Source organism: Mesoplodon densirostris, chromosome 2 (assembly GCF_025265405.1).
Source record: "Mesoplodon densirostris isolate mMesDen1 chromosome 2, mMesDen1 primary haplotype, whole genome shotgun sequence".
Lineage (NCBI taxonomy): Eukaryota > Metazoa > Chordata > Mammalia > Artiodactyla > Ziphiidae > Mesoplodon > Mesoplodon densirostris.
This window is the reverse complement of record NC_082662.1, coordinates 117,765,189-117,780,669: the sequence shown is the minus strand read 5'-3', so window position 1 is coordinate 117,780,669 and position 15,481 is coordinate 117,765,189. Positions and strand designations below refer to the sequence as shown.

Here is a 15,481-nt window from a genome sequence, read left to right as displayed (position 1 = left end):
ACTTGAATCACTTTGCCGTACACCTGAGGATAACACAACATTGTAAATTAGCTCTACTTCAGTCAAAAAATGAGGCTCCTTGGGAATTCCCTGGTAGTCCAGTGGTTAGGAAACCACACTCTCCCTGCCAAGGGCCTGGGTTCAATCTCTAGTCAGGGAACAAAAATCCCACAAGCCATGAGGCGAGGCCAAAAAAAAATGTTTTTTAAATGAGGTTTCCTTTATTCTGTTTCAAAGAACTTGGATGTATCTTTGCTCTCCTCTGTTGACATATATGTTTTTGAATAATCAGACTTTACAGCAGTGAAATATAATGAAATTTTTGTTCCATAAATGAGTAATTAGTCCCTACATTTGCATAACCTTCTTAGAGATCACTGATGGTAGAAACTCAAAATATCTTAACTTCTCTGTGCCTCATTCTCCTAATATGTAAAAGATCTTTATGGTACAGCGTGAATTCTACACTTAGATGAGAAACTGTGTGAAAGCACACATGTTACTTGGCTCATAAAATGCACACAGTTAACTGAATAGTGAAAAATTTGCTCTTTAATTAATAGGACATGAAGTCTGGACCATTGTTCTTCGAAGGGCTGATTTGAATTCCTTACTTCTCAGACTGTAAATCATTGGATTGAACAATGGAGTGAGGATGGTATAAGACACAGATATTAGGGTGTCTTGACTTGAAGAGTAATTGGAATTAGGCCTTAAGTAGATGAAAGAGGCACAACCATAATGAATAGTTACCACAATGAGATGGGAGGCACAGGTAGAGAAAGCTTTGTATCTTCCAACAGAGGATGGGATTTTTAGAATGACAGAGATGATGTGAATATAGGAGACCAGGATAAGTAACAGTGGAATAACCAAGACAAACACACCAAGCATGAATATGACCAACTGACTGAGGCGAGAGTGATGAGATGCCACCTTGAGGACAGGAGAGATATCATAGAAGTAGTGATGGAGATGGTTGGAGGAGTGGAATGGCAGGTGAAATATCAGGGAGGTGATGACCACTGAGACAGTGAAGCCACAGGCACAGGCAGCCGCCACAAGTCCCAAACACCCCCCATAACCCATGAGCACTGTGTACCGCAGACGGTTACAGATGGCCACATAATGATCATAACCCATGGCTGCCAGCAGGAAGGAGTGAGAGCAGATGAGGAACAGGAAGGTAAACATTTGGATGGCACAGCCCAGGAAGGAGATGGTCTTCTTCTGGGCCAACAGGTCAACCAGCATCTTGGGTATAATGACGAATGTGTAGCAAGTCTCAGAACAGGAGAGGACACCAAGGAAGAAGTGCATAGGTGTATGGAGGGCTCTGTCCAGTACAATGGTAGAAATGATGATGGCATTGGTTCCCATCATGAACAGGTACAGAAGCAGAAAGACAACGAAGAGCAGCTGTTGCAGCCCAGCCAGAGATGAGAGGCCAAGGAAGAAAAACTCTCTCACCGAGGTTTCATTGACCCACTCCATGGCCACTGTTATATAGGAGAGCCAGAGCCAGAGGCCAGGGTCCAGGGAGGGAGAAATAGAGAACTCAGCACAAAGCCTACAGGTGGCAGGCATTTCCAGATGTTTGGTGGAACTCATTCATTTCCTCCAAATATATCTGCCAAAATAAGAATTAAGGCTAAATATGGAACAGAATAACTGACAACCAACTAGCAGACTTTCTTCCAATACCAAGGACATGTTATCTCTCTAGCCAAGGATTAAGGCATTATCTGATAATTTTCCCTTTTATCTTACTTATGGTTTATTTTGATTTTCTTGCTCACTACAAGCCTAAGGAAACCAGCTCTCCAAAAGTGAAAAATATGGTTAATTTCAGCTACCTAAGCATGATCAGAAAGTGGAATGAAAGAATGAGTAATTAATATTCAGATACAGTATGTGAACTTCAGTTTATCAACTGTAAAATGGGGAGGGAGAGGAAGAATTAGATGATCCCTGAACAAAAGTGTGAAGGGATCTGTATTAATTGACAACTTAGTATATGCTAAGATATGTGGTAAGAATATCATATACCTTATGTCAATATTCATTACAACAATTTTATGTCAATACCCAAAATAATAAAAAAAAAGAAAAAAGCTTTTAGTGTTATTTCTAACAGAATGACCAATGATAGACCAATTAGAAACACTTCTGGAGGATCCACAAACTAGAGCACTGAGCCAAGGATAGAACAGATGATAACATTAGTTTTAAAAAAATATTCTTTTTCAGGAAGACAAGAGTCACTAAGTTGCTTTAAAAAAGAGAGAAACTCATTAACTTTGTGACATTTTACAACATCCTTCACTTTTCCCATTATAGTTGCCTCAGAGAAATTCAGAAAAATAGTTTTGCAAAAAATGACCAAGACCTTGTCACAGAAAGCGAGAGATAATGGGAAAACTGGGAGCTTTCGAGATTCCTACCAATGACATAAACCATAAGCTTTATATCTTTTATATATTATTATGTCAATAAAATTCCTTTTGAATATTCTGCTGCTAAATACAGTTTGCAAACTGCTAGAAAGGATTATTTGTAAAGTCATTTTTAGGCCTTATATAAGATAATTTTTCATGGGTATGTTTCCCACTGACCAAGCCTAAGAAGTAAGAAAGTATTCTCTGGATACAAAATCATCTAGCATGTATTGGTTGTGTCCAGTGTTTGTTTATATACTTTTCAGTATATTTGTATAAATTTTACATCACTTTGTGTTGAAGAATTATTTGAATCTGCTACCACAAGGGTTTTTTTTTTTTTTTTTTTTTTTTTTTGCATTTTTCTAGTCAACAGCAAACCTTAGTTCTCTAGACCCTAAGTTAAACGATTGGAAGTTTCTGAAACTCTTTGTATCTATTCCTAGAATTTAAAGGTAATTTTTGTACTTTCTTAATTACTAGAAACTGGTCCTCAACTTAGTAGTTATAATTATTCATTTATTTGAAGTTAGTATTAGGATACTCACATACACTTGTTTTAAAGCTCTTTAACACAAATAATAGGAATTTTTCACTCTGTAACTGTAAAGATATTTCTGTTATACATATAAATATGAAGAATGTGTATACCATGTATATCCCCATTATATACATATGTATATGTATACTAGTTATATGTTTTCTATATCAAGAAAGGCAGACTTGGGCTTCCCTGGTGGTACAGTGGTTGAGAGTCCGCCTGCCGATGCAGGGGACATGGGTTCGTGCCCTGGTCCAGGAAGATCCCGCATGCCGCGGAGTGGCTAGGCCCGTGAGCCATGGCCGCTGAGCCTGTGTGTCCGGAGCCTGTGCTCTACAGCGGGAGAGGCCACAACAGTGAGAGGCCCACATACCGCAAAAAAAAAAAAAAAAAAAAAAAAAAAAGAAAGGCAGACTAATGAGACAGTTTCACTATATAACACTTCCACCTGGACATATGAATTTCCATCTATTCCAAGACACAGAGGGAAATCTAAATTTACGGTCATTGCTTATCCTTGTCTTGTCAATTTTCCAAGATTTTTCTGGATCTCCTTTCAACTAACCCATGTCTAATCCCCACTATATCCTCACTCCACTGACTATGAATTGTAGAGTAGACCATAGAAGTCAGAATTACCTGATTCTGAAAGAGTGCCTGGATCTACCCAATACCAAAAAATAAATAAATAAATAAATAAATAAATAAATAAAACTGTTTGGAGTTTTTGTCACTCAGACCCATGAGGACAGCCTTTGCCAGTTAAGTGGATTTTGACATACTGTTAATATAACCTCACAGTCTAAGTGAGTTGTATGATTGATATATTTGCCCTTTTCGTGGTGTATGGAGACTCACTGGCACAGTATACCTGAGAAGGTAGCCCCCATCTGCTCAAGAAGATATCAAAGACCACCACAGTGTGTTATATCAGTACTATGGATAGAAAGGTATCAGAGCAGAAGAATAAAAAGATCTTCCAGCTAAATACCCACAGGCTATAAGATTAAGGTAACATATCCCTCAATTTGGACTGAGAAGATCTATATTTTAGGTCTAGCTTTGTGTGACTTTGGGCAAAGTACTTAACTTGGATATTGTCTCCTTATTTTAAAATTAAAGGGGACAGGTCAATAACTGTAAAAAACTGTTAAGATGCATGGAAAGTATTTAAGAAGAGGCTCCTTGCATGATATCCTACAGAAAGAGATTTGACTTAGGGTAACAGCTGAGTACTGACTTTTAAGAACATTTTCAACTCATGGACTCCAACATTCTCTAGTTAGATGACCCTGAAAGTACTCTTATAATTTTCTAGAGCCTGTGGATGGAATTCAGGTTATGATCCTTAGAGATGACACTTCCCAACTTATTTTTCTGACTTCTTAGATACTCCACATGGATTTTATGTAGTTTAGATTTAAATAGTGACTCAATATTTGAGGATACTGTGTACCTCAAAAGCGGGCAAATCTATATGTTTTTCAGGTGTAATACTTGTGAGATATTCAATCTATCTTAAGAAAAGCATCAATCTATTAGCTGGTAGAAATTATGTAGGCAGCCTCAGATAGTAAAGAAGTGGAAATTTTATATTCTTAAATACACATGAACATCCTGAATTTACCTTATTAAAATTGAGTTCAAATACTGTATCAGTTTTCAGTTATAGCTAAAATCATGCATTCATGAGTAGACAGTAGAAAGAGAAGTAGAGATTTGAGAAGTATAAGTATTATTTCATTTGATCCATAAATCAACCAATCTTTAAAAAGAAGAAGAAAACGAAGAAAGAGAGAAGAAAGGAAAATCTAACTGGGAGCTAAAATGACCCAGTGTAATCATGAAGAAAAATTTAGAGAACAACATGGAGCATGCCAAATCACTTTTAGTACCTGGAGTTAAAAGCAGCCCCTGTTTCTCCTTCTTAACTTTGCCACTTGCCAGAATTGTAATGGGGGAAAGTGTTCACAAGCACTAGCCTTCACTCAGGTTTTGACCCCACAAAACCCCAGACTAGATCAATATTCCCACTGCTCAGCAAGTACCTACATTGCTCTCCTCCTTTCAATTCAGACAGAAGCAGGTATTCAGTATCTAGGAACCCATTAAGAATAAGCCAAAGACCAGAACCTGAGGAAATAACAGCAGAAGAGAGTGAATCTGCCTTGAGACAAAAGCTCTCATCTGCATCAAGAGAGGTAGCCTCCCCTATCCATCAGGACTCTCAGCTTGTCCAGCTGAAGTCACGATCTTGAGACGTTCTGGTTCATGCAGTTCTTAGTATCACATGGGAAGTGATTATTAGAAGCATATACTGTGATTATTGGACTCCTGAGGCTTGATCTACTGCCCTAAAGACTTTGTCTTGGGGTTAATTAGAAGTCAAGTTTATTTTGGAAAAATAATGTTTCCAGTTTCTCAAGGTACCCTTAGTTGAGGAGCCTGGGGATCAGGAGCTATGAACATAATTAGTCTGAATTGGAAGTTCAGTCATTTGTGATGGATTCTGAAAGAGAAATCGCCATGATTTAGTCTGTAATACAGCAGACCAAGTGGACATTTTTCACTGAATTTTAAGTTAGGATATTGGTGTATTTATGCAGTGATTCTCACCTTTAGTGTTTATAAGAGCCAAAGTAGGGCTTAATTACAAATTCTTCTTATCAGATTCCTGTTCATAAAAATTCTAGTCAAGAATATTGGGGTGATCTACAAAAACCTAACTTTTAACAAGTATTTTATGTCTAGTTGAGCGTTATCATTAAGTTACTTGTTATCTTACAAATAAAGTTTAAAGTTTAAAATAAATGAGATGTGTGAATCAAAAACTAATTGTATTAACCTTCTGGAGGTTTCACTTAAATACCATAAAATGTTCCCAATTTAAATGTACAGTTTGGTGAGTTTTACAAATGCATACATAAAAGCCCCAACCACCCAATAAAGTTATAGAATATTTTTACAAGCCTGAAGAGTTTCCTTCTCTCCTTTGTGGTCAGTCCCACTCAGTCCTAGCACAAGAAAAATAATTATCTTGTTTTCTGTTGAGATGGTTTTACCTTTGCCAGAATTTAATATAAATGGAATCAAATCATATACTTAGTTTTGTGTCTTGTTTTTTTCCTCTTGCCATAATGTTTTGGAGACTCACTCATATTGTTAAATTTTTAGTTCACTTTTTACTGCTTAAGAGTATTCCATTTATTAATAATCACAATTTTTAATTTATTTATTTTTGGCTGCATTGGGTCTTCGTTGCTGCATGCTGGCTTTCTCTAGTTGCTGTGAGTGAGAGCTACTCTTCGTGTGGTGCACAGGCTTCTCATTGCAGTGTCTTCTCTTGTGGTGGAGCACAGGCTCTAGGCATGTGGACTTCAGTAGTTGTGGCATACAGGCTCAGTAGTTGTGGTGCATGGGCTGAGTTGCTCCACAGCATGTGGGATCTTCCTGGACCAGGGCTCGAACCTGTGTTCCCTGAATTGGAAGGTGGATTTTTAATGACTGCACCACCAGGGAAGTCCCTAATCATCACAATTTATTCACCTGTCGAACTGTTGAAGGACATTTAGATTACTTCCAGTTTGAGACTATTAGGAATAAAATTCTTATGAATATTAATTTCTAAGTCATTGCTTAGACGTACATGTTCATTTATCTTTGGTGAGTACCTATGAATGGAATGGCTGTTTAACTATTTATAAACTGCTAGACTATTTTTCAGAGAGGTTGTATCATAATTAATTTCCATGAGCAATGTATACATGTACAAGTGCTTGCACATCCTAGCCAACTATTGGTGTAGTCAGTCTTTTAAATTTCTTAAATGTATAGTGATATTTCACTTTTATCATGTGTTTTCTTGAATATTAATTATGTTGATCATTTTTCATGTGCTCTGGCTATTTGTACATCTTGTTTTGTGAAGTATGTATTCAAATGTTTGACTATGTTTTAATTAACTTGTTTTTTTTCCTTTGTAAGAGTGATTTTTGCATTTTGAATACAAGTCCTTTATCAGATATACATTTTGTAAATATGTACTCCTACTATGTAGTTTATTTTTCCATTTTATTAATCATGCCTTTTTTATAACAGTTTTAAGAAAATATAATTTTCATACCATAAAATATACACTTTTAAAGTGTACAGTTCAGTGGGTTTTAGTATACTCACAGAGTTGTGTAACCATAAACATTATCTAATTTAGGATAGCAGAAGTTTTTAATTTTGATATAGCTCAATTTAGCATTATTGTTCTTTTTATTATTCACATGGTCTTTCTCCTCTCTAATAAATATCTGTCTACTCCAAGCTGCAGATTATCTCCTATGTTTTATTATGAAATGTGTGTAGTTTTGATATTTTTAAAATATTGTATATGAGAATAGGTAAGAGTCAAGGTTTATATTTTTTTAAATATGTACATCCAGTATTTCCATCCACAGTATGTTGACATGACTATTCTTTCCTTATTGAAATACCTTCACAATTTTGTTGAAAATTTATTGACCTTATATTTATGGTACTATTTACATATTGTACTTTCTGTTACATTGATACATGTGTCTACACTTCTTTTCATTTTTAATATCTATTTTCTTTCTAATTTTACAAGCAATACATATTCATTGCTGACAACTAGAAATACATGAAAGCATAAGTTAAAAATTAGCAATCACCCATGTTCCCCACTACCCCAGAGGTAACTATTATTACCATTTGGATGCATTTCCTCCCAGTGTCTACATATTTCTTTAACTGAAGTATAATTGAACTACTATGTTAGTTACAGGTGTACAACATAGTGAGTTGGTATTTCTATACATTACAAAATATTCACCATATTATATCTAGTTTCCATCTGTCACCATACAAAGATATTACAATATAAATGACTATAATCCTTATGCTGTACATTTTATCCCAATGACTCATTTATTTTGTTAATGGAAGTTTGTACCTCTTGACCTCTGTCACTTATTTGTGTCGATTCTTATGTCAATACCACTTGGTCAACATTGTGCTACAGTATGTCTTGATATCTGGGTCATCTGTTTCTAAATTGTGCTCATCTATTTTAAATGTTTTCATCTGTTTCTAAACTGTTTTGTTTATTCTATGTGCTTTTCACTATCATATAAAATTTAGAGTCAATTTCTAGAGAAAAGCATGCTGGGATTTGTATTGTACTTGTGTTTAACAATAAATCAAATTGAGGATAATTGCCATGTTAACAATTTTGAGTCTCTTAGTCTATGGTCATGTTACAACTTTACATTTATTTAGGTCTTCTTTGTCTTTTCTCAGTAGTTTTTCTTTTTAATTTTTACTGTACCTAAATACTTCATGGTTTTGATGGCATTTAATATTGCTATTGTAATTAATATCAGTTTCCACTTTTTTGTTGGTATTGTAAAGAAATACAGTTCTGTTTTGTATATCAACTTATTACCTTGTGGTCTTTGCATATCTTACAATCTTGCTAAATTCATTTACTAGGCTTTTTTTTTAACTAAACATGTTTTACTAACTTTTTACTTTGATTGCTTTGCAGTTTGTACATAAATAATCACATTTTCTGGGAATAGAGTTTTACTTATTTTCCAATATGGCTGCCTTTTATTTGTTTTCCTTGCCTTGTTGCATTGGCTAGTACTCTCAATGCAACATTGCATTGAAGTGAAGAAGGTAGATATCCTTGATTTGTTCTGAGTCCAGGAATCACTTAACATATATTTAATGGCCCAGGAAGTGTTCTCCTTTGGCAAATAGGCTTGAAGAAAAATGATATTCTGCTTTTGTTGGGTGTGGAGTTTTATAAACATCAATTAAATAAAGTTTGGTGTTACTGTTTAGGTCTTTTATACTTTTATCTATCTTTATCAATTACTAAAAGAGAAGTTTGAAATCTTTATCTACAATTTTGGAATTGCCTGCTTTTTCTTTTGCCCCTTCCTGGAATTTGAATCTTTGTTGTAAAATGCATATTCATTTTTAACCATTAGAACTTTTACTCAATTTTTTAATCATTAAAAATGGCCACCTTCACTACTGTTAATATTCTTGATGCTGAAATCCACTTTGTCTGATGTTAAAATAGTCACTCTGGCTTTCTAATGATTAGAATTTTTGTGCTTTTTTTCTAAACTCTTACTGTTATATGCAAATTTATATTTTAAATGAGTTTCTTGCAGAAAACATGTAATTGGAATCTTATTTTTTTATCAAAGTCTGGTCATCTCTGTCTTTTACTTGATGCATTTAGGTAATTTATTCTTGATATGTTTCATTTCATTGATGGTTTTTAAGTGTATTATCTTGCTTTCTGATATCTTTGTTCCATCAGAACTTTGTTCCTGTTTTCCCTTTTTCTTGACTTCCATTGTGTTAACAGAATGTTTTTAGTATTCTGTTTCATTTTTTCTATTGTTTTATTAGCAATATCTTTGTTTTGTTTTTTTCCTAAAATATGCATCTTCAACTTACCACAGTAAATCTTTAAAAAAATATTGTAACCCTTTATAATGCGACTTTTACAACACTGTACATTCATTTACCCTTTTTTTTTTTTTTTTGCGGTACACGGGCCTCTCACTGTTGTGGCCTCTCGCATTGCGGAGCACAGGCTCTGGACATGCAGGCTCAGCGGCCATGGCTCACGGGCCCAGCCGCTCCATGGCATGTGGGATCCTCCTGGACCAGGGCATGAACCCGTGTCCCCTGCATCAGCAGGCGAACTCTCAACCACTGCACCACCAGGGAAGCCCCCATTTACCCATTTTGAGTTTTGTGCTATTTTTTCATATATTGTACTTATAAATATCATAAACTTGATATTACATTTTATGTTGTTTTATGTTGTTTTATAGGTATTATTTTATTCTTTATGTATTTGGCTAGCTTTAAAAATTGTTATATTAAAAATGGGAAGGACATCAGAAAAACAGGGGATATATGTATACATATAGCTGATTCACTTCACTGTACAGCAGAAACTAACACAGCATTGTAAAGCAGCTATACTCCAACAGAAAAAAATAATAACTTTTATATTTACTGAAATGTTTGCCATTCCCAGAACTCTGCATTACTTCAAGGAGATCCAAGTTTTCCTTGCCAATCATTTTATTTCAATATTAAGAACGTCCTTTGAGATTTTCTTTGGTAAGTTTTGGTGACTAAAAATTCCTCAGCTTTTGTTTTTCTTTTTGTGTTTTTTAATATACTCTTTTTTATTGAAGTATAGTTGATTTACAATGTTGTGTTACTTTCAGGTGTACAAAAAAATGATTCAGTTATATATATTATTTTATATTATTTTTCAGATTCTTTTCCCATATAGGTTATTACAAGATATTGAGTATAGTTCCCTGTGCTATACAGTAGGACCTTGTTGGTTATCTCTTTTATATATGGTAGTGAGTGTATGTTAATTGCAAACTCCCAATTTACCCTTTCCCCTGGGATAGCCGTAAATATGTTTTCTATGTCTGTGAGTCTACTTCTGTTTTGTAAATAAGCTCAATTGTATTATTTTTTAGATTACATATATAAGTAATGTCACATATTTGTCTTTCTTTTTTAAATTTTATTGAAGTATCATTTATTTACAATGCTGTGTTAATTTCAGGTGTATAACAAAGTGATTCAATTATACATATACATATATTAATTCTTTTTCAGATTATTTTCCCATATAGCATATTACAGAATATTGAGTACAGTTCCATGTGCTATACAGTATGTCCTTGTTGATTATCAATTTTACATACAGTAGTGTGTATATATTAACTCCAATTTATCCCTCCCCCACACTACGTTTCCACCTTGGTAACCATAAATTTGGTTTTAAAATCTGTGAGTCTGTTTCTATTTTGTAAATAATGTCATTTATATCACTTATTTTCAGAAAGATTTCAAATATGAGTAATATCATATGATATTGTCTTTCTCTGTCTGACTTACTTCACTTAGAATGCTAATCTCTAAATCCATCCATGTTGCTGCAAATGGCATTATTTCCTTCATTTTTCTGGCTGAGTAGTATTCCACTGTATATATATATACCACATCTTCTATATGCATTCAACTGTCGATACATATTTAGGTTGCTTCCATGTCTTTATTATTGTAAATAGTGCTGTTATAAACATTGGGAGGGGGTGTATCCTTTTGAATTAGAGTTTTTGTCTCTTCTAGATATATGCCCAGGAGTGGGACTGCAGGAACATATGATAACTCTATATTAAGTTTTTTAAGAAACTTCCATGTTGAGTTGACTAGGGTGGGGGCCTTCAAGATGGTGGAGGAGTAAGACATAGAGATAAACTTCCTCACAGCAAATACATCAAAAAAACATATAAAAGTGGAAAAACTCCTACAAAACACCTAGTGGATGCTGGCAGAAGACCTCAGAATTCCCAAGAGGCAAGAAAATCCCCACACATGTGGCGGTGTGGCTAACAGGGACTTGGTGCTCCAGTCTGGTGTCAGGCCTCAGCCACCGAGGTGGGAGAGCTGAGTTCAGGACATTGGACGCCAGAGACCTCCCAGCCCCATGTAATATCAATTGGAGAGAGCTCTCTCAGAGATCTTTGTCTCAATGCTAAGACACAGCTCAACCCAACAGCCAGCAAGATCCAGTGCTGGATGCCCCATGCCAAACAACTAGCAAGACAGGAGCACAGGCCCACCCATTAACAGAGAGGCTGCCTAAAATCATACTAAGTTCACAGACACCACAAAACACACCACCAGACATGGCCATGCCCACCAGAAAGACAAGATCCAGCCCCATGAACCAGAACACAGGTACCAGCCCCCTCCAACAGAAGGCCTATAAAAGCCACTGAAACAACCTCACACACTAAGGGCAGACACCAAAAACGATAATTATAAACCTGCAGCTGAGAAAAGGAGACCCCAAACAAAGTAATTTAAACAAATGAGAAGACAGAGAAATACACAGCAGAAGAAGGAGCTACGTAAAAACCCACAAGACCAAACAAATGAAGAGGATATAGGCAGCCTACCTAAAAAAGATTTCAGAGTAATGATAGTAAAGATGGTTAAAATTCTTGGAATAGAATGGAGAAAATACAAAAAACTTTTAACAAAGACCTAGAAGAACTAAAGAGCAAACAAACAATGATAAAGAACATAACAAATGAACTTAAAAATTCTCTAGACTTCTCAAGTGCTCATGGAATGTTCCTCAGGATAGATCATATCTTTTGTGACAAATCAAAACTACGTAAATTTAAGAAAATTGAAATCGTATCAAGAATCTTTTCTGACCACAATGCTATGAGACTAGATTTCAAATAGAGGAAATGATTTGTAAAAAATATAAACACATGGAGGCTAAACAATACACTACTTAATAAACAAGAGATCACTGAAGAAATCAAAAATACCTGGAACAAATGACAATGAAAACACGAAAACCCAAAACCTATGGAATGCAGCAAAAGCAGTTCTAAGAGGGAAGTTTATAGCAATATCATCCTATGTTAAGAAACAAGAAACATCTCAAATAAACAACGTAGCATTACATCTAAAGCAATTAGAGAAAGAAGAACAAAAAACACCCCACAGTTAACCGAAGGAAAGAAATCATAAAGATCAGATAAGAAATAAATGAAAAAGAAAAGAAGGAAACAATAACAAAGATCTATAAAACTAACAGCGGCTTCTTGAGAAGATAAACAAAAATTGATAAACCATTAGCCAGACTCAACAAGAAAAAAAGGGAGAACACTCAAGTCAATAGAGTTAGAAATGAAAAAGGAGAAGTAACAACAGACACTGCAGAAATACAAAGGATCTTGAGAGATTACTACAAGCAACTATATGCCAATAAAATGAACAACCTGGAAGAAATGCACAAATGATTAGAAAAGAACAACATTCCAAGACTGAACCAGGAAGAAATAGAAACTATAAGCAGAAAAATCACAAGCACTGAAATTGAGACTGTGATTAAAAATCTTCAAAAAAAAAAAAAAAAAAAAAAACAGGACCAGATGGCTTCACAGGAGAATTCTATCAAACATTACACAAAAGCTAACACCTATCCTTCTCAAACTCTTCCAAAAATAGGAGAAGGAGTAACATTCCCAAACTCATTCTATGAGGCCACCATCACCTTGTTACCAAAACCAGACAAAGATGTCACAAAGAAAGAAAACTACATGCCAATACCACTGATGAACATAGATGCAAAAATCCTCTACAAAATGCTAGCAACAGAATCCAACAACACTAAAAAGATCATACACCATGATCAGGTGGGGTTTAACCCAGGAATGCAAGGATTCTTCAATATACGCAAATCAATCAACATGATAAACCATATTAACAAACTGAAGGATAAAAACCATATTATAATCTCGACAGATGCAGAAAAAGCTTTCAACAAAATTCAACACCCATTTATGATAAAAACCTTCCAGAAAGTAGACATAAAGGGAACTTACACCAACAAAATAAAGGCTATATAAGACAAACCCACAGCCAACATTGTCCTCAATGGTGAAAAAATTGAAAGTATTTCCAGTAGGTTCAGGAACAAGATAAGGTTTCACACTCTCACCACTATTATTCAACATTGTTTTGGAAGTTTTAGCCATAGCAATAAGAGAAGACAAAGAAATAAAAGGAATCCAAATCAGAAAAGAAGAAGTAAATCTGTCACTGTTTGCAGATGACATGATACTATACATAGAGAATCCTAAAGGTGCCACCAGAAAACGACTAGAGCTAATCAATGAATTTGGTAAAGTAACAGGATAAAAAATTCATGCACAGAAATCTCTTACATTCCTATACACTAATGATGAAAAAATCTGAAAGTGAAATTAAGGAATCACTCCCATTTACCATTATAACAAAAGAATAAAATGCCTAAGAATAAACCTACCAAAGGAGACAAAACACCTGTATGCAGAAAAGTATAAGACACTGATGAAAGAAATTAAAGATTATACAAACAGATGGAGAGCTATACCATGTTCTTGGATTGGAAGAATCAACATTGTGAAAATGATTATACTACCCAAAGCAATCTAAAGATTCAATGCAAGCCCTGTCAAACTACCAGTGACATTTTTCACACAACTAGAACAAAAAATGTCGTTTGTATGGAAACACAAAAGAGCCCGAAAACCCAAAGCAATCTTGAGAAAGAAAAATGAAGCTGGAGGAATCAGGCTCCTTGAATTCAGACTATACTTCAAAGCTATAGCAATCAAGAAAGTATGGTATGGAAGAAAAGCAGAAATATAGATTAATGGAACAGGATAGAAAGCCCAGAGATAAACCCACACACATATGGACAACTTATTTTTGATAAAGGAGGCAAAAATATACAATGGAGAAAACACAGCCTCTTCAGTAAGTGGTGGTGAGAAAACTGGACAGCAAAATGTAAAAGAATGAAATTAGAAAACACAATAACACCATACACAAATATAAACTCAAAATGGATTAAAGACCTAAATGTAAGGCCAGAAATTATAAAACTCTAGAGTAATACATAGGCAAAGCACTCTATGACATAAATCACAGAAAGATCCTTTTTGACCCATCTCTTAGAGAAATGGAAATAAAAACAAAAATTAAAAAATGGGACCTAATGAAACTTCAAAGCTTTTACACAGCAAAGGAAACCATAAACAAGACAAAAAGACAATCCACAGAATGGGAGAAAATATTTGCAAATGAAGCAACTGACAAAGGATTAATCCCCAAAATTTACAAGCAGTTCATGCAGCTCAATACAAAAACAAACAAACAAAAAAAACTGATACAAAAATGGACAGAAGAGCTAAATAGACATTTCTCCAAAGAAGATACACAGATGGCCAACAAAGACATGAAAGAAGGCTCAACATCATTAATCAGTAAGGAAATGCAAATCAAAACTACAATGAGGTATCACCACACACCAGGAAGAATGGCCATCATCAAAAAACTGCAAACAATAAATGCTGGAGAGGGTGTGAAGAAAAGCGAACCCTCTTTCACTATTGGTGGGAATGTAAATTAATACAGCTACTGTGGAGAACAGTATGGAGGTTCCTTAAAAAACTAAAAATAGAACTACCATATGACCCAGCAATCCCACTACTGGGCATATACCCTGAGAAAACCATAATTCAAAAAGAGACATGTACCAAAATGTTCATTGCAGCTCTAGTTACAATAGCCCAGAGATGGAAACAGCCTAAGTGTTCATCATCTGATGAATGGATAAAGAATATGTGGCACATATATACAGTGGAATATTACTCAACCATAAAAAGAAATGAAATTGAGCTATTTGTAATGAGGTGGATGGACCTAGAGTCTGTCATACAGAGTGAAGTAAGTCAGAAAGAGAAAGACAAATACCATATGCTAACACATATATATGGAATTTAAGGGAAAAAATGTCATGAAGAACCTAGGGGTAAAACAGGAATAAAGACACAGACCTACTTGAGAATGGACTTGAGGA

General features: G+C 34.9%; 1 protein-coding gene across 1 annotated transcript; it reads right to left on the bottom strand.

The window, feature by feature from the left end:
* Positions 1 to 552: 552 nt before the first annotated feature.
* On the bottom strand, positions 553 to 1,494 carry LOC132483058 (olfactory receptor 10K1-like). The gene has a single exon (XM_060088303.1). It carries the CDS (start codon positions 1,492 to 1,494, stop codon positions 553 to 555), a length of 942 nt encoding a protein of 313 aa, XP_059944286.1.
* Positions 1,495 to 15,481: the final 13,987 nt, after the last annotated feature.

What these genes read in the sequence shown, in the direction of transcription:
- LOC132483058 (XM_060088303.1), bottom strand. Translation starts at nt 1,494, where the DNA reads ATGGAGTGGGTCAATGAAACCTCGGTGAGAGAGTTTTTCTTCCTTGGC.